We start from the raw sequence: 27,143 nt of genomic DNA, 5'->3' as shown, positions 1-27,143 counted from the left end.
TTTTTCTTCTGTCGTATATCTTTGAGATTCTTTTTCTAATTTTGTAATCTCTTTTTCCAATTGATCTATTTCTACCATATATTCCTTCTTAATTTTAGAAGTATAACTTATTATCTGGCCTCTTAAATATGCCTTCATCGCTTCCCATAATATAAATTTATCATCAACTGAATGTGAGTTTGTATCAAAAAAAACTGAATCTGTTTTTTGATAAAATCACAAAAATCGACGTTTTAATAATATTGAATTAAATCTCCATCAGTAAATCGATTCCTCCTTATCCATCATTATCATTGTCATTATCAAGGGGGAATGATCTGACAATATTCTTGCTTTATATTCCATATTTTTCACTCTGTCTTGAATATTTGCTGATAGTAGGAAAAAATTTATCCTTGAATGAGTTTTATGTCTATTTGAATAAAATGAATAATCTCTTTCCCTTGGGTTAATTCTTCTCCATATATCAATCAAATTTAAATCTTTCATCATTGATAAAGTTAATTTTGCTACTTTTGGTTTTGTAACAACCTTTGTTGACCTACCTAAAACTGGGTCTAGACAAAAGTTAGTCTCCACCTATTAATATTTTATCGTGTGTGTCAGCCAATTTCAAAAAAGCCTCTTGTATAAATTTTACATCATTTTCATTTGGTGCATAAATATTCATAAGAGTCCATAGTTCTGAAAAGATTTGACAACGTATAATTACATATCTTCCTGCAGAATCAATTAATACATTTTGTATTTTAATTGGTAAAGTTTTGTTAACCAAAATTGCAACTCCCCTCACTTTTGAATTAAATGAAGCTGCAATAACATTTCCAACCCAATCTCTCTTTAATTTCTGATGTTCTATCTCTGTTAAATGTGTTTCTTGTATAAAAGCTATATCTATTTTCATTTTCTTAATGTATGTTAAAATTCTTTTTCTTTTCACTGGTCCATTAAGCCCATTAACATTAAAACTTAAAAAATTCAGTAAATTAGTCATTATTTTTAACGGGGTTACTCCAATCTATAATAATACATAATATTTCAACTCTCATAGTACCTTGGGGAATTATTTTAAAATTCTCCATGTTGCTATGTGTCTCCCCTCTGATCATCCAGGCAAAGAAAGAAAGATAAAAGAAAAAAAGATTATAAAGAATAAACAACAAACCCCCCCCCCCCCGCTAATGTTGTGAATGAAAAAAACACAACATTACCCCCTTCTGTTGTGCGGGTGATGGCAAACACCATGATTAGACACGTGAATCCCATAGCGATCGATCCAAAGTTCCCCCAGCTCCCCTGTAACATGAGAAAAGTATATGTAAGAGAAGAAAAAAATAATATCACTACTCTTGATTAATATTTCTCAAATTTTTACCTTTCTCCCCCTGTATCATATAATTAAAAGTATATTCAAATATTCTTCTGTCCTTAATGTCCATCAACTCACTTCACTGTCCCCATCTTCATCTTTAATCTGTTTCACTTTTAAATCTTTACTGTCTAGCGAATATTTGGAAGTTCTTGTGCAAACTCCTCTGCATCCGGATGATCAGTAAAAAAATCTTCTTTTCCCGTCATCCAAAAAAATTATCAGTGTTGCCGGGTGGCGCAATATAAATTTATAACCATTTTCCCAAAAAACTTTTTTTGCTGGATTAAATTCCTTCTTTCTCTTCAAAAGGTCATAACTTATATCAGGATAGAAAAGAACTGCTTTCCCTACTATCATCAATGGCTCATTTCTCTTTCTGGCACGTTGGACAGCCGCCTTCAGGATCTTTTCTTTATCTTGATATCTTAAGCATTTTATCAAGATTGGTCGTGGGTTTTGATCAGGTTGAGGTTTTGGTCTTAAGGCTCTGTAGACACTTTTGATTTCAATCAACTGGGTTCCCTCTTCCATTTCCAAATTTCCTGGGATCCATTTTTGAAAAAATTTTATTGGATCCTCTCCCTCTATTCCCTTCTTTAAGATCAACAATTTTAATATTATTTCGTCTACTAAAATTTTCAAGCACGTCTATTTTTTCGAACAGTCGTTTTTTTCTGATGTCCAGGCAAGAATATTATCTTCCATTTTATTCACTCTATCAATAGCATCTCCCATTATTTCTTCCAACTTTTTAACTTTCTTGTCCATTTTCTCCTGTCTTTTCACCATTTTATCAAACATAGTCTTCATATTTTTAATATCTTCTTTTATTATTTTTAATGTTTTTAATTCTTTTTATTCATGCATTATTTGCGCCAAAGCTTCTCTTATGTCTCCAAAAGATCTTCCACCTCCAACCTCTTCCTGTTGTTCTTCTTTTACCTTCTCATCTTCATCTGTATGTTCCAGAGAATCCGAATCCACCTCAGATTCATTTTCACTTCCACTTCCAATCATAGCTGAGATTTGTAGTTCAAATTGCTTGTGCTTGCGCATGCCCCTTCCTTCGCACACGCGCAGTTCCTGTTGTTACTTCTTGGAGACTGTTGATATTGCTGCCGATTCCTGTTCTGTGTCGCCGGAGGTAAGATGCACTTGAGTCCGAGGCTTCTTCATAGTGGCCGGCCCAGCTTGTACTATCTTCAAAGTAGTAGTTTTCTTCTGCGTCTGCTTAGGAGGCATATCTAAGGAAAATCCTGAGTAGTTTAGACGTAGTTTTTAGAAAATATTTACTAACTTTTCTTCACTTAAACATTAATTTATTAGTTTTTTTTACGGGAGAGCTGGATTTCCACATCTCGATCCTACGTCATCACGTGACGTCCCCCATTTATTGCATTTTTGACTTGGATGTGGTTTGCAGGGTGAAACTTCTAAATTTGCAGATGTCACAAAGCTTGTAAATCTGGTAAACAGTAGGGACGATGGTAATAGGTATAACAGATAAATTGGCTGATTAGAAAGAGAAACAGCAAACAGAATTTAACACAAGTATGAAGTGATATGCTGGTAGAAAGAATAAGAAAATAAAGGAAGAAAGTAAATGGAAACATACAAAGGATGTGCAGGAACAGTACATGAGTGTGCTTGTGTACATATCTTAAAATACAAGGCCATGTTGAGAGAGTGGATGAGAGATTTCAGTAAAAAGGTTTAACTGTAGAAATTAAGAATGATCATTTTGGAACAAAAAAATAGAACATAGAATATTACGACATAGTACAGGCCCTTTGGCCCACAATGATGTGCCAATATTTAACCTACTCTAAGATTAATCTAACCCTTCTCTTAATTTTTCTATTGTTCATGTGCCTAAGAGTCTCTTAAATGTCCTTAATGTAACTTCCTCTACCATGAGTCCTCATAGCATGTTCCATGCATCCATCACTACTGTTTTATTTGAAAAAACATATGCCTGACATCCTAATTAGGTTTGATAGAAGTGTATAAGAACATGACTGGTTTAGGCAGGATATGTGGAAGGATTTTGTTCTTATTAGCACAGTTCATGGATCAGTGACATAGAATTAACACTATGTACCTATGTATAATGACAATAAAGATCATTCAACTCAATTCAATTCTATGAGCAAAATATATAAGCTACACTTGAGGATTTTATTTTAAACACAGAATCTAAATACTTGGGATCTAAGATTTTGTTTTCAAGGATGATAGAAAAATTATTTAATTCCTTCAAAAGGGAAAATTTGGGAAAAGGGAAAAAGAAACTGCAGTTGCCTGAGATCTAAAATGAAAACAGAAATTGATGGAAATCATCAGCAGCTTTTACTTGTCTGTGGGAAGAAAAATAAAATTTATGTTGCATGTTGAATACCCTTTTTGATTTCAGTGGACAACAAAGATTTTGTTTCCTGAATATTTTAGTGTGTATCTTATGGATTTCAGGCTGCTGATCATGAAAATCACTGTGAAATTTCCGTATAATGTGCCTTTTTTTTTGAAATTGCCTATATTTATTATTTCAATTCATAATTCAAGTCAATTAAAATGTTGCCCACAATGTAAGCTGAAGAGTTTTCTATCTTGCCCAGGCTTGCTTAGGCAGGATGGATACTGTATAGCAAGGACAGGCTTTAGAAAGGCTATAAATTTCTGTGAAGGATTTCGATATTTGAGACAGATGCTTCCCAGAATAACTGATGCTAAGATTAAGGAAGGCATTTTTGTTGGTCCATAAATCAAACAGGTCATCAATGACAGGCAATTCAAAGAATTTCTCGGGACTGGAGGAAATTGCATGGGAGGCATTCAAGGATGTTGTTAAAATTTTTCTTCGCACCAATAGAGCACCAAACTACATGCAGCTGGTTGACAACATGCTTCATGCATACAAAACCATGAAGTGAAACATGTCACTAAAGGTACATTTTCTGCATTCCCATTTAGACTTCTTCCCTTCATACCTTGGTGCTGTCAGTGACAAACATGGTGAAAGATTTCATCAGAACATAGCAGGAGTGGAGACACAGTATCACGGCAACTGTAATCAATCAATGCTGGCTAATTATTGGATACTTAAGCAAGAAGCCTTAGACACTGAGTATAAACAAAAATCATCAACAAAACATTTTTAGGTAGTTGAACTGTTGCAAAGTGTCAGCACTGTTACACAATTAAACACATTATATTTAATAAGTTAATTTCTTTTGCCAAATTGCTATGTGATACAAATGGTCTGAAATTATGTGTGCAGTTTTTGAGGAAGCAACACTATCGAAAAAATATGTGTCCAGTGTTTTCACATACGTTGAATTAGCTGCCACTTCTCTTCAAGAAAGGGTCTGCAACCTGAAACATCAACTCTCGTTTATCTCCTCACAGATGCAGCATAACCTGCTGAGTATTCCCAGCACTTTCTGCTTTCTTTTCAAAAATTAAGAGGACAACTGAAATTTGTAGTGAAAAAGACTTGACAGGATTTCTCTACTAGAAGCTGACTTAAATTTGAAGTGCTGAATGACTTTCTTCAGTTCCATAACAACTATATCTATGATCCTATGTGTTTGCATTTATATTCAATTAGTATTTGTTTCTTTTTGTTTTTGAACAGATTCACGACAATATTTGGTGGCAAGTATAAGATTTTGCTCCAATGACTATAGCTTCTTGGTAGAGATTGTAAAGAGCACCAAATTTCTTGGTGTTCATCTAATGGAGAATCTCACCTGGTCCCTCAACACCAGCTCCATAGCAAAGAAAGCCCAGCAGCGTCTCTACTTTTTGCGAAGGCTGAGGAAAGTCCATCTCCCACCCCCCATCCTCATCACATTCTACAGGGGTTGTATTGAGAGCATTCTGAGCAGCTGCATCACTGCCTGGTTCGGAAATTGCACTATCTCGGATTGCAAGACCCTGTAGTGGATAGTGAGGTCAGCTGAGAAGATCATCGGGGTCTCTCTTCCTGTCATCACGGACATTTATACTACACGCTGCATCCGCAAAGGAAACAGCATTATGAAGGACCCCATGCACCCCTCCGACAATCTCTTCTCCCTCCTGTCGTCTGGGAACTGGCTCTGAAGCATTTGGGCTCTCACAACCAGACTATGTAACAGTTTCTTCCCCCAAGCTATCAGACCCCTCAATACCCAAAGCCTGGACTGACACCTTGCCCTACTGTCCTGTTTATTATTTATAGTAATGCCTGCACTGTTTTTGTGCACTTTATGCAGTCCAGTGTAGGTCTGTAGTCTAGTGTAGCTTTCTCCGTGTTGGTTTTTTTTTTACGTAGTTCAGTCTAGTTTTTTGTACTGTGTCATGTAACACCATGGTCCTGAAAAACGTTGTCTCATTTTTACTATGCACTGTACCAGCAGTTATGGTCGAAATGACAATAAAAGTTGACTTGACTTGATTGAAGGAGACAATTTTGTTCAGTGAATGATACTTCTGAAGTGAAATGTGAAGTGGACAAAAAGTGGATCAGAGGTGAAAGGGAACCTCTAAAGAGAGCAATGACATGACAGTAGTGACAGAGGAAAAGACCTCAATGAACCAGCAAGATTAGTGAAGAGGTAGATGTCACCAATAAGGTTAACATGATGAGAGAAGGAGAACACAATGGAAGAGGACACGAGAGAAGAGGGATAGTGATGGAGAAATTAGAACCTCTTTGAAATGGGAAGAATTCAGTCAGTGGGAGGACTTCAAAGAAATACATAGGAAAAAGGGAGAAGAAGCTTTAATGAATCTGTGGAGGTGAAAGTGGAAACAGGTGACAGGGAGAAGTAGATCTCAGTGAAGATCACACAAAAGGGAGAAATGTTAAAAAGGATGAACAAGTCATTGAAAGGGAAGAGAAAGAGAGTTAGACCTCAATAGAAAAAAAACAAGACTTTAGTGTAGAGGAACTGTGAATAATGAAAGGAAGAGGACAGCAGCATCAGAGAGAGATTTGTGAAAAATGGTTTGAATACCTTACTGAAAGATGACGAGATCCTAAGTGAAGTGCCAATATGAGATATCTCAAAGAAAAGGGCAAAGGACTCCCATGAAATAAGAATGGAAAACAGAAATCACAGGAAAACAGAGAACAGTGTAATAGAAGTGTGAAAGAGGATCTCAGTGGGGAAGAGCAGCAAGTGAGGAAACTGGATCTTGAAGGGAGGAAGAGGTCATGAAAAGGAGGCATGAAGTATGGAGGTCAGTCTTAAAGACTGAAGAAAGGAGACTTCCATAAAGTGGGAACAGGGATCTCAGAGAAGCAAAGTGAGGATTCCTAATGTAAAGGGGGAGGACATCTCAATGAAGTATGAAAGGATCCTCAATGAAGTGAGAGAAAGAGGTCAAGAAAACCATGCAGAGAATCTCCATGATATGGGAAGAAAAATCTCAAAAGTCATCAAATAGAAGGAAGGAAACATCACCAAAGTGGGATCAAATGAATCAAAGACCAAAGTGTGATGATGCATGAAGATGGAGAAGAGGACTTCAGCAAAGTGAGAAGGGCATTTGTGAAGTGGGGTGGGGGGGGGGAAGAGATCTCAGATGTGTAAAAGGAGACCTCAGTAATGGGGGGGGGGAAAGAAAGAGGCTCATCAAGGGAAGTTGCAAAGTGGAAAGAAAGTAGAGGAAAACATATTTTATAGGGGATAGAAAATTGTTTCATGGAGATATCACTGAATGTAGAAAGGGCAGAGGAAGGAACAGGATCTCATTGCAGGGTGAAGGGCCTCAGTAAAAGGGTAATAATACTTGAATGAAAGAAATTAGTTCAGGGCAGAGAACCCCCAAAGTTGGCAGAGAGCATTAATGATACACATAAATACAAAGATTCAAGATTTGTAAATGTAATTTCCAGTACAGAAGTGTAAATGGAAGGATGTAATTGATTCATTCAGTGAAGGACAATGTACAATTGAAATTGGGAAGGGAGTCTCAGTGAAATATGTGTGTGTGTGTGTGTGTGTGTGTGTGTGTGTGTGTGTGTGTGTGTGTGTGTGTGTGTGTGTGTGTGTGTGTGTGTGTGTGTGTGTGTGTGTGTGTGTGTGGAGGGTGGGAAGAAGAGCTCCAATGAAGTTCAAGGGGTGGCAGAGCAGTGCAATACAGGGTTCAATTCCACTGCCATCTGTAAGGAATTGTATATTCTCCCTATGACCACGTGGATTTCCTCTCAAATGTGTTGGCCAGCCTGGACCACAGACTGTGTGGGAAGATGGCAATGAAAATCTTCCGAGGACAACAGTGACTAGATATTTACGTAGTTATCATGGATGATGGCTCTAAAGTGGCTTGGGCAATCGATTCCATGTTAAAGAGCACCACGCAAATGTATGTAGACATACGTAACTTGAGGGAGACCGGATTCGCCTATTCTCATCAGCCATATGAGGGTTAAATTCTTTTTTTTTGATCGCAGAGCCTGTACAATAGAGGGAGCTGTTCCTCCAGAACTGTAAATCAGACACAGCCTCTGGCTCGGTGTCTGAACGCGGTGTGCCAGGCGGGCGTTTCCCCGGTTCTTTACCGTGCTGTGTGTCTGGCTCCGGATCTCACTCCACGTTCATGGTCACCTCTTGGCGCAGCCGACTGCTTTCCCACTATCTTCCTTCTCCAGATACAACAGCGGGAACCAGCGGCAGCCGCAGCAGAAAATTAAAGTGAGTTGGAAATCTACGTGGCGGTGCGGGCTTCAGCACCCCGACGTCTGCCGTAGCTTGGATCCGTCGATGCTGGGGCACGATCTGGGAGTTTAACACAGGCGAGGAGAGGAGAGTACGACGCCGTGCGAATCCACTGGATCGAGCTGGCCCCTGTCCCCCGCTGCTGTACGAGTGGCCCAGACATCCTCCTCGCTCTCCCTGCTCCGCTCAAACTGCAGCAGACCGGGGGCGGGGGGCAAGGGAAGGGACACGCGGGGCGAGGGGGTGGGGGAAACCCGCGGCCACGGAGCATTTTCTTTTACTTTCGTGGAACGGCAGGGCGGTCAATGGAGAATTAAAGCGGCGAGGGAGGAGGGGGAGGGAAGAAAATAGACGAATAAAACAATCTCCGAGCAGACGGAGGGAGCAATTTAAATGGAAGGGAAAATCATCAGCAGTTGGATAAAAAGCAGATCACACAAGGAAAATTAAAAGTAATTTCGAACTTCATGCTGAAGAGAGAGAAAAAAAATTACCCCAAGGGGAAAATCTCTTCAAAACACCACTTATTTGTTTAATAAGTGAACGTTTATTTTTCTCTCCCTTCCCTCAGAGCGGAAAAGCAGCATCGTCGATAAAGGAAAAGAAACCGGGACATCGTTGGAATTCAAAAACACAGCGATTCCACCTCCTCAGACAAGTTTATTTTTTAAAAAAAATTACCGATTCCACCCTTCCACACCGAATTAAACTTTGAGGAAAAATTTAACAACAGCTGGAATTCTTCAGTGTGGTGTCCTGCAGAAGAAAATAAGTTTCAAAGAGGATTTTACCCACCCTCTTGGTCTGGAAGCCGGTGGCTCCCCGCCCCGGATTTTTAAATAACCGAGCACTTAAAAAGGAAAACAATTATAGGTCCGACCTGACCGGGAGTTGGGGACGAGGGGAAGCGGCCGGAGGCGGCCAGCCGCACGGATTCACGACGGCGCCGGCGGGAGGCGCGAGCTGACGGTCGGCTGCATTCGGCCGGGTGGCGGGGCCCGCCGCTCTCCTCTGACGGGATTTCGAGGCTCTTTACTTTGTCCCGGCTGCCTGTCTGGCCGCAGCAAAGATGAGTGCCAGGTCACGGGCTGTTGGCGGTGTGCTGCCCGGCTGTCAGTGAGCAAGGGGGTCGCACACTTGCCCACACGGCGCCTTCTGATTGCATTTGTTTGTACATTCATCCTCGTAGGACATGGCTGCTTCCTTCTGCCTTCTCTTCTTTGGAATGCTGGCCGCCTTTTCGAGCGCCGGGGGCGGTAAGTGACTGATTTTTTCTCTCTCTCTCCATGCAGGCTTAAGAGCCGGCGGGAAAGTAAAGAGACTCACAGCCTCCTCTGTGTCACTCAAAAGAGGGTATGTGCAGAGGGTAGGGACAGAGATGGTGGTAGGGATCAAGGCCCAGGAGATGGGGGAGGGGCGGCAGGAACGAGGTGATGGGGGCTGGTGAGGCCCCGACAGAGGGGTGAGAGTAGGGAGGGTATGAAATAGGGAAGGGGAGGGGGAAGAAGAACGAAAAATAGTGGGTGGAAGAGCGTATGTGGGGAGGGAGAAGGGTGGTCGTTGTTATCACTGAGTCATAAACCCTGGACTTGGCCTTCACGTTTTGAAAATATTTACTTGCGATTGGTTCTCGTGCAGAAAATCAGATACATTATTTTCTTTAGACTGCCGTCAGTTGGTTATGCATTTATTTTAGAGCACTGGGAGATTGGAATAAGGTCTGGTTTGGTTTTAGTTCCCATAAATACCTGAATATCCAACTCTCACCGCCTTCTTTGTGCAGTATTGTACAGCCCACATCCATCCTTAATGAACAGAGAGGAATAAAAGCAAGTATATCAAGGCTGCATTGATATCTGTATTTCAGTCCAGCTGCATTCCTTTCTTATTATTTGTGAATAAGTGTTGCTGTTGATGTAAGGTGGGTTAAAAAAAACATTTGTAGAATGTGTTGGGGTGCTTGTTTTATGTTAAGTCCTCACATTTATCACTATTGGATATTGGGTGTAGTTGCAAAGCAAGTATACTGGTGGGTGATGCTTGATTAGTAGTGCCCCTTTTCTTGCCATTTGCCTCAGCCTGATTGTAAAAAAAACCCAGAAATCACTAGTGAAGGAACATTTGTGGTTAAGCAGATTTGTAAATTTGTACTTCTGACTGTATAAACACACCTCTAGAATTGTGTGTTGTACTATCTGAAATAAAAATCACATGGATGACAAAGTTGCTCAAGGTGTGGTTTCAAAACATTCACAGAGCACCCTTATTTATTTAGAGATGCAACATGGAACAGACCCTTTTGGCCAACGAGCCACACTGCCCAGCAACCCACCTATTTAACACTAGCCTAATCATAGGATAACTTACAGTGACTAATTAACCTACTAATCAGTAAACCTTTGGACTGTGGGAGCAAACCAGAGCACTCAGAGGAAACCCACATGGTCATGGGTGGAACATACAAACTCCTTACAGACTGTGGCAGAATTCTGAACTCTGAGGCCCTGAGTTGTAATAGCATTGCGCTAACTGCTGCAAATTTGTGATACTTAAAAAAAACCCGAGATATTTCGAGAAATATTAAGGACAGGTGGAATTTCATCCAGGAGATTGTTTTGGTTTGAGTGCATTGAGTGTACTTTCAACTGTGTGTTCATTATCAGTCACAGCGATGAATGACAGGAAAAGAATGAAAAATAGTGTGGAGAGATGATACGAAGAATTACAGATTGAGGAAATCTGAAAGGTAACAACTAAGAAGTATACCATACATTCATGTTGGATAGTTCAACATTTGTGAAGAAGCAGCTTTAGTTGAGATTTATGTTTCAGTTGCTTGTTAAGGTTTATTTTTAGGGATATGGCATATTTGAATTTCTAAAAGGTATGTTATTACAGAGTGGGTTGTTATGTGAAGAAGGGACTTGCAGTTTTGTGATTAGTATTGTACCTTGGATTGAAGAACGGTTGTTTTTAAATGGGAGCAGCAGTTATAAGAACATAAGAAATAGGACCAGGAGTCGGCCTTCTGGCCCGTCGAGCCTGCTGCATCATTCAATAAGGTCATGGCAGATCTGGCCAGGGACCCATCTCCACCTACCTGCCTTTTGCCCATAACTCTTAATTCCCTTGCTATGCAAAAATCTATCCAACCTTGTCTTAAATATATTTACTGATGTAGGCTCCACTGCTTCATTGGATGGAGAATTCCACAGATACACCACACTCGGGGGGAAAAGCAGTTCCTCCTCATCTCCGTCCCCAATCTACTCCCCTGAATCTTGAGGCTATGTCCACTAGTTCTGGTCTCACCTACCAGTGGAAACAACATCTATCTACTGCGCTTGTTATATCCTCAAAGGACGACAGTAATTTTGTCAAACAGGACCTGCTTTTGTTGAACCCATGCTGTCTGCCTGATGGATCCATTTCTTTCCAGGATGCCTCTTCTTTAATGATAGCTTCAAGCATTTCCCCAACTACAGATGTTAAACTAACTGGCCTATATTTACATCCACGTGCAAGTTAAAGCCCTTCGTTATAACTGTCGTTCCACTCTTACATGCCTCACATATTTCTCAGTTTACTGCCTGTGCCACTGTCATGTGGCCTTCGGCCGATTGACAACTCCCACCAGTGACTTTTCCCTTTACTATTCCTAATCTCTACCTAGAAGGAATCAACATTCTGCTCCTCAGATCTTATATTGCCCTGATCTCATCCTTAATAAACAGTGCTACCCCACCTACCTCAACTTCCTTCCTATCTTCCATATTACCTGATATCCTTGGATATTTAATTCCCAATCCTGTCCACCCTGCAACCACAATTCTGTAATAGCCAGTAAATCATACTCCTTTATACTGATTTGTGCCACAAATTCACTGACCTTGTTTCAAATACTACAGGCATTCAAAAAAAAAGTGCCCTTGCACTCATTGTGCTTTTAAAATCTGGTAATCTTTGTCTCTTTTGCACTTGTCTTTTCTGCACTCCACTCTGACTTTTCTAATTTTTAATTCATTGACAAGTTTTCCCTTTTGCTAGGCAGCAAATAAAATAAAATGACTTTTGTTCATGACTGTCATTGATATGAAGCCTTAGCAGGAATAATTGCTCCTGATAATAAGAATTTTTGGAAATAATATACTATATCCAAGACATTCTGTGCCTATAAAGTGTTTTCACCCCCCCCCCCACCCCAGAAGTTTTCATGTTTTATTCTTTTACAACATTGAATCACAGTGGATTTAATCTGGCTTTTTTGACACTGATCAACAGGGAAAAACTCATTATGAAAACAGATCTCTACAAAGTAATCTAAATTAATTACAAATATAAAACAAAATAATTGATTGCATAAGTATTCACCTCCTTCAAATCAAGTCAGTACTTAGTAGATGCGGAACACCACTACTCACTGGCAGCCAACCAGTAAAGGATACTTTTATTCCCATTTGTGGCCTCCTACCAATCAGCCAATGCTCTAACCATGCCAATAACTTTCCTATAATATCATGGGCACTTAACTTGGTAAGCAACCTCATATGTGGCACCTTGTCAACGTCGAAATATACAACATCCACTACATCCTTTTTATCTATCCTACATGTAATCACCTCAAAGGATTCCAACACATACATCAGGCAAGATTTTCTCTTAAGGAAACCATGCTGTCTTTGTCCCATCTTCTTCAGTATCTGCAAATATTCCATTACAATAGAACAGTACAGGAAAGGAACAGGACATTCAGTCCACAACCTTTTACTGAACTAACTAAACCAGTTACTAAAACCCTACTGGACTAGTCCCATCTGCCTACCCAAATCCTTACCACTTTGTTCTCTGCAAAGTTATTTGTCTATCTAAGAGCCTCTTAAATGTCTATCATATCTACCTCCAATACCACCACTGGCAGCACAGTCAAGGTGCACACCACACTGTATTTTAAAAAAAACTTGCCCAGCACATCCCCTTTGCACTCACCTTAAATGTATGCCCTCTAGTATTAAGATATTTCAACCTTGGGGGAAAAAGATACCTATCATCTTTATACAGTCAGCTCTCCTCATCTGCGGGGTATTGGTTCCGGGACTCCCCATGGATACCAAAAAACGCGGATGCTCAAGTACCCTTATTTAACCTGTCTCAGTGTGGTGGACTTTAGGACCCGGCGGAGCTCAGGCCCCTCCGCCTGCAGTGTTTCTCTTCCGTTGATGGAAAACAATCACAATTAAAAAATAAAGTGGAAATAATAAAGCAATCGGAAAGAGGTGAAAAGCCATTGGTTGTTGGAAAAGCATTAGGCTACAGTCAGTCAACGATCGGAACAATTTTAAAGGATAAAGTGAGAATAATGGAGCATGTGAAGGCCCTGACCCAATGAAAGCTACAATTATTACTAAGCAACATAGTGGTTTAATTATTGAAATACATACATTTCTTAAGTGTTTTATATGCATAGAAAGGTAAAATATATACCATATACTAAGACAAATGTTTTGACTAACTGACACTAAATAATACCGGATATACCTGTTCCAAATTAGAGTTCTGGTTTTTTTTCGTCCCAAACCACGGTAACCTATGCATATCCTCCCGTATACTTTAAATCATCTCTAGATTACTTATAATACCTAATACAATGTAAATATCATGTAAATAGTTGTTATACTGTATTGTTTAGGGAATAATGACAAGAAAAAAGTCTGTATATGCTCAAAGAACAAGTGCTAGAGAGAGAACTTCCGGGTTTGCCCAATCTGCGGTTGGTTGAATCCGTGCATGCGGAACAAGCAGATAAAGAGGGCTGACTAATATCTATATGTCTGTTGTCACTTGTACAGTCTTCTATGCAGTGGTGTGCTGAAGCAAAAGCATCAACATAGTGATGCCAAGCTGAGTAAACTGATTAGAAAAGCTGGCTCTGTTATAGGAGTCAAAATGGACACACTGGAGGCTATGGTAGAACAAAGGACCCTACAGAAAATCCTGGCAATTCCAGATAACTTTTCTCACCCTCTGCATGCCACCTTGGCTGAACAGAGGAGCACTTTCAGTAACAGACTAAGACAACTGTGCTGCTCCTAAGAGTGCTACACAAGGTCATTTTTACCCTTGGCCATTAGGCTCTATGATGAGTCAACCTGTAGCCGAGGAAGTGATGATCCCCTCCTGTTAGACTGTTTGAGGTATCTTTTTTTTAAAAATTCTTTCTTACTTCTCTTCCAATATTTGTATATTTGTGCACTTACAATGCTACTGTGACACTGATTTCTTTTGGGATCTATCAATCTTATAGAAACATCAGATCTTCCCTCAGTACTCCAGTATAATTGTAAAACAAAGTTCACTAGCTTCTCACTACTTGCAGTATTGTTCTTTGCAACTCTTCCAATTAAATAGCTTTCCAATTTGCCATACAGTACTATCATCCACTTCTTACCCATTCACAAACTAAACACAAGATATTCTGCAGATGCTAGAAATCCAGAGTAACACTTATAACATACTGGAGGACTCTTTATTCACTTCCATAGATGTTGCCTCATCTGCTGAGTAGCTCCAGTTCTTGTATGTTTTACTTCAAGTATCTACACGCGGTGGCCACTTTATTAGGTACATCTGTACACCTGCTTGTTGATGCAAATGTCTAATCAACCAATCAGTGGCAGCAACTCAATGCATAGAAGCATGGTCAAGAGGTTCACTTGTTCTTCAGACTAGACATCAGAATGGGGAAGAAATGCAATCTATGTGACTTTGACTGTATAACGACTGTTAGTGCCAGACGGAGTAATTTGACTATCTTTGAAACTGCCGATCTCTTGGGATTTTCACACACAGCGGTCTCTAGAGTTTACAGAGAATAGTTCAAAAACCAATGAAACATCCAGTGAACAACAAACAGTTCTGTAGGCAAAATTGCCTTGTTAATGAGAGAGGTCAGAGAAGAATAACCAGACTGGTTCAAGCTGACAAAGGCAACAATAACTCAGATAACCAGGTGTTGCAACAGTGGTGCGCAGAAGAGCATCTCTGAACACACGTCAAACCTTTAAGTGGATGAGCTACAGCAATGACTACACTTGGTTCCACTCCTGTACCCAATAAAGTGGCCAGAGTTCATATCCATTGCAGCCTCCTCAATTCACACGCCCACATAGCTTGCATCATGGCATGCTTGCGAAGTTTACACTCCATCATTTTTTTAAAAAGTCATCAGTACAGATTGTACAGTAACTGATAGGTCACTACTAATTTTCATAGTATCCTTGCCAGCCTGAAAACAAGTCTAACATCAAATTGTTACCCAAATGGAAAAGGACTACAAATAAATCCAGGGATATTCAGGGAATTGCAAAACATCAGCAGAGAAGTGCAGCAAGTAGAGTGAGCAAATGCCATCTCGGTCTTTATTGCAGAGGGGTTGCGGTTTAGAAAGAGGGAACTGTTACACAGGGAATTGCCAAGACCACACTTGGAGTACTATGCATAGTTTGGCCCCCTTACCCAGGAAAGAAGATAGCAGCATTGGAAGCAGAACAAAAAATGATTCACAAGCTAACTTCAGCAACAAGATGATTATCCCATCAATTATTAAACAGGCTGGGTCTTTATTATTTGGAGTCTAAAAGAACAAGAGGTGATCTTTCTGTAACACAAGATCCTTGGGAGCATGACACAGTACATGGTGAAATGTTTTTAGCTTATGTAAAATTTCAAAAAGGGAGGACAAAATTTCAAGAAATTGTCATTTAAAAAGTAGGTAAAGCAGTGAAATCTTTGCCCCAGAAACTATGGCAGCTAGCTCATTAGTAGTGATTAAAGTGGATAAATTAGATAAATTTTGAAAGAACATGGGTGTGAGGCTATAGGGATATGGCCAAAGGTAGATGGGACATGATCATATGGGTGCCAGCTCGTTTACTTCTGTTTCCATTTTTTGTTGTGTGTGCATGTAATATTCAAGCTGTTTTCAGCTGAGCCCCTCATCAGCTCCTAGTTTTACTCAGTTTCTCCACTGCCCCATTCTCTATCATAATTATAAATAAAGGCTAATTTCACCCAGTTACTTCTTCCTTTTTATCATAGCTTTTGTTCTAAGATCATAAGACATAGGAGCAGAATTATGCCATTCAGTCCTTCGAGTCTGCTCTACCATTCTATCTAATCTGATTTGTTCTCCCTCTCAACCCTGTTCTCCTGCCTTCTCACATAACCTTTGACACTATTACTAATCAAGAACCTATCAACCTCCAGTTTAAATATAGCCAATGACTTGGCCTCTACAGCTGTCTGTGGCGGTGAATTCCACAGATTCATCACCTTCTAGCTATATAAAAAAATACTCTTTCTCATCTACATTCTAAAGGGACATTCCTTTATTTTGAGGCTGTGCCCTCTAGTCTTTGATTCCCCCACTATAGGAAGCATCCTCATTGTGTCCACTCTATCTAGGCCTTTCACTATTTGATAGATTTCTATGAGATCCCCTCATTCTTCTAAACTCAAGTAAAGGCCTAGCCTTCTCTAGGGTTTCATAACTAAAGCTTTGGATAGGGCTTTAAACTAAGTAGTAGAACGGTGGGTTCAACAGATTGGAGAAATATGGATAAAGTAAGAGAAAAGTGTGAATAAAGTTAAGGTAAAAGCAAAAGGTAAAAAAAAAGAAAAGGAATAGTAAAGTGAAAAAGTCACTGGTGGGAGTTGTCTATCGGCTGCCAAATAATAACATTACAGTGGCACAGGCAATAAACAGAGAAATACATGAAGCATCTAAAAATGGAACAACAGTTATTGTGGAATATAGATTGACTACCTCATCAAGCTGGTTGAGGTAGTCTTGAGGAGGACTTCATAGAATGCATCCATGATAGCTGTCTTGAACAGCATATAACTGAACCTACAAGAGAACATGCTATCTTAGCTCTGGTCCTGTGCGATGAGACAAATAAAATTAGTGATCTTGTAGTTGGGGATCCTCTTGGAAAGAGTGATCACAGTATGAATGAGTTTCTTAAACAAACGGAGGGTGCAACAGATCGTTCTAAGACCAGTGTATTATCTCTAAACAGTGGAAACTACAATGGGATGAGGGAGGATTAGGCTAGTGTAGACTGGGAAACACAGACTATATGATGGGACAGTTGAACAATAGTGGAAGACTTCTAAAGAGAATATTCCAGTTAAAAGCAAGGATAGCAAGGGTGGGAAGAGCCAACCTTGGATAACTAAGGAAATAAAGGAAGACATCAAACTAAAAGCTTGACCGTACGAAGTTGCCATGAGTAGTGGGAAACTGGAAGATTGGGAACACTTTAAAAAGCAACAAAAAATGCGAAATGAGCAATAAAGGACAGTTGGATTATGAAAATAAACGCAGAAAATTAGATAGTAAAAGTTTTTAATTATTATATAAAGCAGAAAAGAATGTATTTCTCTTGAACGACGAGAAGGGGGAATTGATATTGGTTAATGAAGAAATAGCCAAGGCTTTGAATGGCTATTTTGTGTCAGTCTTCATGGAAAACTCGTCTAACATGCCAAAGAGAGAGGTTATGAATGCAACTGGAGGTGAGGACCTCAATATAATAGCTATCACTAAAGGGGTAGCAGTGGTGGGCAAACTTGTGAGCCTGAAGATAGACAAGTCCCCTGGCCCTGATGGAATGCATTCCAGGGTACTGAAAGAAATGGCAGAAGTTAAAGTAGAGGCTTTGATGATAATAATTTACCAAAATTCTCTGGACTCTGGGCTGGTCCCGGTGGACTGGGAGACAGTGAAAGTCACACCATTGTTCAACAAAGGATGTAGGCAAAAGACAGTTTAACATCTGCAGTTGGAAAATGCTTGAAGCTATCATTAAAGAAGAAATAGCGAGGCATCTGGAAAGAAATGGATCCATCGGGCAGACACAGCATGGACTCAGCAAAGGCAGGTCCTGTTTGATAAACATATTGGAGTTCTTTGAGGATATAATGAGCACAGTAGATAGAGGGGAACAGATGGATGTTATTTACTTGGATTTCCAGAAGGTGTTCAATAAGGTGTTGCATAAAAGACTCATCATAAGATAAGGATGCACAGAGCTGAGGATGCTGTATTGGCATGGATAGAGGATTGGTTATCCAATAGAAAGCAGAAAGTTAGGATACATGGGTGTCTCTATAGTTGGCAAACAGTGGTGAGTGGTGTGCCGTAGAGGTCTGTGCTGGGCCCGCAACTGTTCGTGATGTACATTAACGATCTAGAAGTGGGGACCAAGTGTAGTGCATATCTAAGTTTGTTGATGACACTAAATTGAGTGGAAATGCAAACTGTGCAGAAGATACGGAGAGTGCAGAAAGGTAAAGATAGGTTAAATGAGTGGGCAAGGGTACAAAGTTGGTAAATGCAAGAAACACTTTGGAAGGAAAAATGGAAGATCAGATTATTATTTAAATGGGAAAAGACTGCAGCATGCTGCTATGCAGAAGGACTTGGGAGTGCTTGTGCATGAATCACAAAAGGTTGGTTTGCAGGTGCAGCAGGCTATCGAGAAGGCAAATGGAATGTTGTCCTTTATTGCTAGAGGGATTGAATTTAAGAGCAGGGAGGTTACGTTGCAACTGTACAGGGTATTGGTGAGGCCACACCTGAAGAACTGTGTGTAGTTCTGGTCTCCTTAATTGAGGAATGATATACTGGCTTTGGAAGTGGTGAAGAGGAGGTTCACCAGGTTGATTCCAGAAATGAGGGGGTTAGACTATGAGGAGAGATTGAGTCACCTGGGACTGTACTTGGAATCAGAAGAATGAGAGGAAATTTTATAGAAACAATAAATTTTGAAAGAGATAGGAAAGTTGTTTCCATTTGTAGGTGAGACAGGGACTAGGGGACGTAGCCTCAAGATTCAGGGAAGTAAATTTAGGACGGAGATAAGGAAATTGCTTTCCCAGAGAGTGGTGAATGTATGGAATTCTCTGCTCAGTGAAGCAGTGGAGGCGACCTCAGTAAATATTTAATCCAAGGTTGGATAGATTTTTGCATAGTAGGGGAATTAAGGGTTATGTGGAAAAGGTGGCTTGATGGAGATGAGTCCCTGGCCAGATGAACCATGATTTTATGGCTTTTATAGTGCGGCCTTCTATATATTGGTGAGACCCGACACAGACTGGGAGACCATTTTGTTGAACACCTATGCTCTGTCTGCCAGAGAAAGCAGGACCTCCCAGTGGCCACACATTTTAATTCCACATCCCATTCCCATTCTGATATGTCTATCCATGGCCTCCTCTACTATCAAGATGAAGCGATACTCAGGTTGGAGGAACAACACCTTGTATTCTTTCTGGGTAGTCTCCAATCTGATGGCATGAACATTGATTTCTCTAACTTCCATTAATGCCCCTCCTTCCCTTCTTACCCCACCCTTTATTCATTTCCCCTCCTCTTTTTCTCTCTCTGCCCCTCTCTCAATCACTCCTTGCCTGTTCTTCATCTCCCTCTGATGCTCCTCTCCCCCTTTCTTTCTCCCTTGGCTTCCTGTCCCATGATGCTTTCCCTTCTCAAGCTGTGTATCCCTTTTGCCAATCAACTTTCCAGCTCTTAGCTTCATCCCTCCCCCTCCTGTCTTCTATCATTCTGGTTCTCCCTCTCCCCCTCCCACTTTCAAATCTCTTACTTTTATTTCAGTTTGTCCCGACGAAGGGTCTCGGCCCGAAATGTCGACTGTACTTCTTCCTGTAGATGCTGCCTGGCCTGCTGTGGTCCACCAGCATTTTGTGTGTGTTGCTTGAATTTCCAGCATCTGCAGATTTCTTCGTGTTTGCATCATTTTATTGAATGGCGGAGCAGGCTCGACAGGCCAGATAGCCTACTCATGTTCCTATTTCTTATGTTATGGTTATTCATATTTTAGATGAAAAATGTTTCAGAAAAAGGGGAAATATATTGGAATAGACTTTATACTTGTGGAGGTTTTGAGAAGCTGTGTTGAAATCTTAAAATGATTTTAAATTAAGCTGGAAAATTTAATGGGTTACAATGTGCTACTTTTGCCTATTTAAGAACTTGTGCAAGTTATGAAGCTTGTTGCTTCTCAATCCTGATGCTGACTAAGTGCTCCTTTGAGACGGACTGTTGACTGTGTTTAGTATGGAAAATTCTGTTTCTGATGTAGTACCTAATACAGTTTAAGAAGTATGTTTATTGGAGTCCTAGCAGAGAATTTTGTAGCTTCGTTAGCCATGGATGAGTTAGCAGAGAACTGGATAATGGCTAATGTGTCTTTATTTAAGAAGGACTGCAAGAACAGGCTTGTTAGCTTTGTGTCAATGGCAGGGAAGTTACCGGAAAGGATTCTGAGGGACAGGATTTATTTGCATTTGGAAATGCAGGAACTGATTAGAAATAGTCGGCATAGCTTTGCTCATGGAAAATCATGTCTCATAAATTCCTATCCCCTTTTCCCTCTCTCCTCATCTCCCCAATCAACTTCCTCTCTTGGTTTCACTTATTACCCTTTGGTTCTCTATCCACCCCCCCAACCTTTTAAATCTACTCAACACTCCCCAGTACTGCTGAAGGGTTGTAGCCTGAAATGTTGACTGTACTTTTTTCTATAGATGCTGCCTGGCCTGCTGAGTTCTTTCAGCATTTTGTGTGTTGCTCTCATAAATTCAACTTTTTTTTTGTGACCTCAATGCTTTGTACATTGTCTACATGGACTTTAGCAAGGCCTTTGACAAGACCTGCATGGTAGGCTTGTCCAGAAGATACTGGCCCCTCCCTAGGTTATGAACTAACAATACAGCAAGTACATATAAACAAGCATTTGAGAGACTGGTGGGATGGATTTGCCACCTGCAGTGGGGTTACAGGCATTTTCCACTGTGTGGGAACTCCATCTTGCAGAGAAATCTGAATGGTTGAGTTAACCACCCTGGTTTAACTACAGAGTGCCGTTGGTTGGCCTGTAGCGGTGTGCTACACGCAGCGCTAAAATTACGACACGGAGTCGGTAACTGCAGTCGAAGGAAAAAAACTTTATTCGAAATCTTCAGCCTCACTTTTAAGCCTCCCTCAACCTGCCCCCCATGGCGCAGAGGCTCCAAAGCTCTGTGCTCGCAAACCCCCGTAGGCTATCTAATTGTGAGTCGGTTCGGATGTGCCAGGAAATGGGTCGCCACAGGCCTATATTTTTATTTAAGTACATGGCTGGGCATCTGGATCACTGCATTACAACAGCTTGGGTTATGAACAGTTCATGAGAATGGAACCCTGTTATTACCTGGTGAAGACCTATACTTGGGATCCAGGGTGAGATAACAAATCATATCCAAAATTGTTTTAGTGGTAGTGGAGACCTGTAACCAGTAGAGTGCAAAGGGATTGCTGCTGGATGGATTTTTTAATGGTTATCAGATTTATTAGAGATTTGGAAGAGGATAGAGGTGGCATAATTAGTAAGATTGCAGATTACATCAAAATTGCTGTTGTGAGTATAATGATTTAGCTCAACTAGGAAAGAGGGCAGGGAGCGGCTGTTGGAATTTAATTTAGATAATTGTGAAGTGATGCATGTTAAAAGGTGGAGCCTGGGGTGGTGGTGTTGAACAGTGAGACATAGGGCTACTAGTACATAGTTCCCTCACGTTGGTAACACAGTAGATAGTGGTGAAGGTGTATGAAATTACTTGATAGATGAGAATAGATGGTCTTTTTTTTCTGGATAGGGAGTCTTTAAAAAAAAATTAAAGGCACATCTTTAAGATGAGGAGAAGATTTAACAAGGATCTGAGGAGCAGGATTTTCCACATGAAAGGTTTTAAGTACATGGAGTGAGCTGATAGAGGGAATACAATTACAATATTTAAAAGACATTTGGACAGTATGTAGATAGGAAAGGTTTAGAGAGAGATTGTTGAAAAGCAGGCAGATGGGATTAGTATAGATAAGCATCTTGGTCAGCAAGCATGAGTTGGGCCAAAGGGTCTGTCTCTGTGCTATGTCAATGTGTGGCCCTTTGTCTACTCGTGATAATGCTGATTCAGTATTTGACTTGCTCTAATAATGCTACTTCTGTAATAACCCATGTAAAGTTTATTGCAACATTGTGTAGATTTAGTTGGAAACATTCCAATCCAAGTTACAAGTGCCAACAATAATAAGTATCTGCTGGACTAGCCATTTTGAAAGTTACAAATTGTTAGGGTGGAGTGCCCTGTTGGAAAAATTAAGGTTCCTCAGCTAAGAGTTTTGATGATGGAATGTAAAAAATTGTATTCTGATAATCAATAGTTCACAAAATACATGGAAAAATACCACCTTTAATCACCTTTTATATTTTATTTGTTGTTCAGTTAAAACTTTGCTGTTTTTGCCGAGTGCAGTGAGCCTTGATGGACTGAAGTTCCACATTCTTCATATGCAATCCAAATAGAAACTTCATATGAAGGGTCTCAGCCTGAATTGTCGACTGTTTATTCCTCCCCATAGATGCTGCCTGACCTGCTGAGTTCCTCCAGCATTTAGTGTGTTACTCCAAGCCTTATCCTAGGTGGGCTGTGTAATAAGCCTCCTGATCTAAGCTGAACATGATTGTCTTTGCTTCATACTAACATTTCAGCAGGAGTTATTTTGTGTTTTATGTTTGTAATGAATTTAGATCACTTTGTAGAGATTTGTTTTCACTCTGACATGGAAGTGTCTTTTTCTGTTGATCAGTGGAGGAAAAAAGCTTAAATCCACTGTGATTCAACTGTTGTAAACAATAAAACATGAAAACTTCCAGACTTTGGGGTGGGGGGGGGGTGTTGAGTACTTTTTTTTAAATGCACTGTATGACTTAAGTGTGATCCTGATTGACCTGACATTGTCAGTTTGGTGGTGCTTGGGATTCATAAGTGGAATTTGGTGATTTGTTTTTGTTTTAGTTAGACCAGGGGTCGGCAACCCGCGGCCCCGGAGCCGCATGCGACTCTTTCATCTCTGTGCTGCTGCTCCCTGTGGTTTGTTAGTTTTTGAAATGTAATTCAAAATTTGAAGATTATGGTGATCTTGTACAATCTAAAAACGTTGTGGAGACCCCATTTCCTGGCACATCCGAACCGGCTCACAATTAGCCACCGTTCCGGCTAAGGGAGATAGCCTACGGGGGTTTGTGAATACGTGTCTTTTGGAGCATCCGCGCCCATGGGGACGGGTTGAGGGAGGCTTTAAAGCAAGGCTGTTTAGTTCGAATAAAGTTACCTTTGCAGTGTCTTCATTTTAGCGCTGCGTGTAGCACACCGCTACAACGTGTTTTTTATCGCTATTAATATACATCACCACTGCCAATGCCTGACACCCGCCAGTGCGCGCTTTCTTTTAATTCTTCAATCCAAGGTAGGCTAACTATGGAGTAACCTTCAACCCAATGTCTTTTTTTCGGAGTTCAAAATGTTTTTGTTGCATGCAGAAATGTAATTTCGTTTTCTCTGCAGGAGTTCATCAATTTCATAAATGCAACACATTATAGTTTGTTTATACATAGCATAAAGGCAAAAAAACCGTTGTATGCAATGTTATTTCATTTTAAATGTCAAACGGGTTTTGTGGCTCCCAGTGTTTTCGTTTCTGTGGGAAATGGGTCCATATTGGCTCTTTCAGTGGTAAACGTTGCCGACCCCTGAGTTAGACCATCTTTGCCATCTAAATTATTGTAGAGAACTGGTTGTAATAAAGTGTTAACATTTTGTTTGTTTCTATTCTTGCTCATTTCATAATTAGTAATATTTAAAGAGTGTCATAATGTGAATGGCCAGATGGAAGTAGTTCCATTGGTGGAGTTGCATTTGTACTCTGTGGGTAAACTGAACCATTAGAAGCAGCAATTGAATAGCTTACATGAGGAAATCTGCAGATGCTGGAAATTAAGACAACACACACAAAATGCTGGTGGAACGCAGCAGGCCAGGCAGCATCTATAGGGAGAAGCGCTATCAATGAAGGGTCTCGGCCTGAAACGTTGACAGTGCTTCTCTGCATTTCTGCCTGGCCTGCTGTGTTCTACCAGCATTTTGTGTGTTAATTGAATAGCTTGATTTTTAAGGGCTGTCTGCCAATTCTGCTCAGCCAGTGGCAGAAATAGGATGAGGCTGCACAGTTTTATCAGTCAATAGCCTTGTGGGCATTTCATTATCTTCAATGCTACTTGCAAAGTGGTGTTTGTGTGGCCTAGGGAGCAGATTGATTGTGCTCTGGACAGGGCAACAAGTATATTTTTTTAAAAATAGGTTTTGGTAGTGACCTGCTGTAACAGCATGCTTGACTGAATTGGGCAGATGTTGGTTAAAGTTTCTGTCTGGCGATCAAGTTGTAAAATCATTTTGCACAGAAATCAAAGTGTGCCCCAGCATATTGGCCATCCATTAGCACCTAATCTTTAGACTATGCCTTGGTGATTCAAGTGCTTATTTAAATATTTTTTGAATGTTGTGAAATTACTCGCCTCCACTAGCCCTTTGGATAATGCTTTCCAGAATCCAGCCACCATTCCTGAAACAATTTTTCTCTGATCTGCTTTTAATGTCTTGCCCTTTACTTTTCTATACAACGAAGATGGAAGGCCGCATTGTTAGAGGACTTGCCCTTTGCAAGGTCTCTGTTAGATCCAAATGACTTTGAGGAATATGGGTGTTCAGACCAATATTACTTATCTTGACATTCCTAAAGCAAACCATCTAGTTACTCACATTGCTGCATTGTTTGCGAATTGGCTGTCGCATTTCTGTTATAGGTAAATGTCCTTCAGTCGTATTTTATTTACTATATGATAAACTTGGAATTATCCTAGTATTTAAGAATAAATTTAAAAATCTGCATGCTTTCATGGCAGAATTTGAGATGCAATACCAGAATGGTGATAGCTGCATTTCCTTAGTCATGGGTGAAGTGCCAGAGGATTGGAGGATAGCTAATGTTGTTCTGTTGTTTAAGAAGGGTATTAAGAATAATCAAGAAATTATTGGCCAGTGAGCATGACATGAGTAGTGGGCAAGTTATTGGAAGGGTTTTCAAGGGAATACCTTAATGGATGGAAAGGACTGATTAGGGATAGTCAACATGGCTTTGTGCATGGTTGGTCATCTCTAAACAAGTGTTTTTTGAGCAATTACAAGGAAAGTTGATGAGAGCATGGCAGTGGATGTTGTCTACATGGACTTTAGTGAGGCATTTGACAAGGTCCCACATTCAAGATGAGGTAGTAAAATGGATTAGACATTGGCTTTGAGGGAGAAGCCAAAGAGTGGTGGACTCTGACTGCAGGCCTTTGACTAATGGTGTGCTGCAAGGATTGGTGCTGGGTTACTTTTCGTTTGTCATTAATAGAGACTATCTGGATGATGATCAGGTAAACTGGATTAACAAATTTGCAGATGACAAGATTAGGGCTGTAATGGACAGAAAGGAAGACTATCAAAGTTTACAGCGGAAAGCTTTCAGTTGGGAAAGTGGGCTGAAAAATGGCAGATGGAATTTAATTCAGACAAGTGTGAGCTGTTGCACTTTGGGAGGACAACCAGATAGGGCAAAAATGTTTTTGAAAGTTTTGGGGAAATAGGTCCATAATTCCTTGAAAGTAGCATCACAAGTAGACAGCATTGTTTTAAAAAAAAGTTTTTGGCACATTGGCCTTCATAACTCAGGAGTAGAGAGTGCAGGAGTCAGGATGTTATGTCATAGTTGTTTAAGACATTGATGAGGCCTAATTTGGAGTATTATGAGGATTTTCATCTATCTACAAAGAAGATGTAAATAAGATTAAGTGTGCAAAGAAAATTTGCAAGGATGTTGACAGGACTCGAGGATCTGAGCTATAGGGAAAAGGTGAATAGGTTAGGACTTTATTCCCTAGAGCATAGAAAAATGAGAGAATTATGAATGTACATATACAAAATTACTAGGGCTGTAGACAAGGTAAAATGCAAACAGGCTTTTTTCCACTGCAGTTGGGTGAGACTAGAACTGGAGGTTAAGGGTAAAAGGTGAAATGTTTAAGGGATACAGTAGGGAGAACAGCTTCACTTGGGGTGGTGAGAGTGTGGAACGAGTTGTCAGTGGAATTGATGGATGCAGGTTCAATTTCAATATTTAAGAGAAATCTGGATAGGTACATGATGGGAAGGATATGGAGGGATCTGGGTGCAGGTTGATGGTACTAGGCAGATGAGCCAAGGGACCTGTTTTTATGCAGTAGTGTTCTATGACTCTGCCTCCATGACCCTGTTTCCGGTGGAGTGTGTCCCATCAGAACGGCACCTTTCTTCCTATACCATTGTACTGGGATTTCAAACCCTCATCTCCCACACTAGCACTTGAGCCACACATTTAGGTCCCTGCTCCTATTAGCCTTGTACCAATTTGCATGTAGCTGAGGTAACAATCCAGAGATGACTGTACTGAATTTTGCATGTTAATTTAGACCCCAGGTGTTCAAATTTCCTCAGAACCTCTTGTTCTTCTTACATTGTTGATACCCACATGGATCTGCAGGTCAGATGAGATGTCCTAAACCCTGGCAGCCTTTGGGACTTTCGATCCTTGCCTGAACCCCTTTTGACAATAAATAGTTTGATACATTTCTCTTCCCTCTCTTTTGTTGAATGGATCTCTGAACCATGGCAGCATGGTTTGGTTGCTTATTCTAATTAAAGCCTCCAGTTACATCCTCACAGGGAGCTACATTCTCAGACCTGTTAGGCAAGCTTAAAGGCTGTGGCTATCCAGCACTACCTCTTGGATCTCCCTATTTGCCTCACTCACGGTCACACCCACTTGTCCCTAGCCACAAACTGAATTTAAAGTTGTTAATCTAATGGGTGTGACTGCCTCCTGAAACACAATATCCAGTTAAATTTCCCCCTCCCAACGCACAGTATTTCAAGCTCAGATTCCAGATAATCAACTTTGAGCCAGAGTTGCTTGAGCAATGAACACTAGTTGCAGATGTGATCACCAGGAACCACAAAGGGGTCCACCAGTTCCAATATCATGTAGTTACAACAAGTAACTTATTCTTAGCTGCCTCTCACCTGTG

At 40.4% G+C, this 27,143-nt stretch overlaps 1 protein-coding gene across 1 annotated transcript in view; it reads left to right on the top strand.

The window, feature by feature from the left end:
• Positions 1–7,849: 7,849 nt before the first annotated feature.
• Positions 7,850–27,143, top strand: part of bmpr2b (bone morphogenetic protein receptor, type II b (serine/threonine kinase)) — a 280,508-nt gene continuing 261,214 nt past the window's right edge. Inside the window, exons 1-2 of the mRNA XM_059967372.1 lie at positions 7,850–8,055; positions 8,651–9,335. Of these exons, the coding sequence (XP_059823355.1) occupies positions 9,272–9,335 (64 nt within the window). The 5' untranslated portion in view covers positions 7,850–8,055; positions 8,651–9,271. The remainder of the gene's footprint in view (positions 8,056–8,650; positions 9,336–27,143) is intronic.

The sequence above is a fragment of the Hypanus sabinus genome, chromosome 4 (genome assembly GCF_030144855.1).
Source record: "Hypanus sabinus isolate sHypSab1 chromosome 4, sHypSab1.hap1, whole genome shotgun sequence".
In the NCBI taxonomy this organism is placed as follows: domain Eukaryota; kingdom Metazoa; phylum Chordata; class Chondrichthyes; order Myliobatiformes; family Dasyatidae; genus Hypanus; species Hypanus sabinus.
This window is presented reverse-complemented; position numbering and strand designations above follow the sequence as displayed.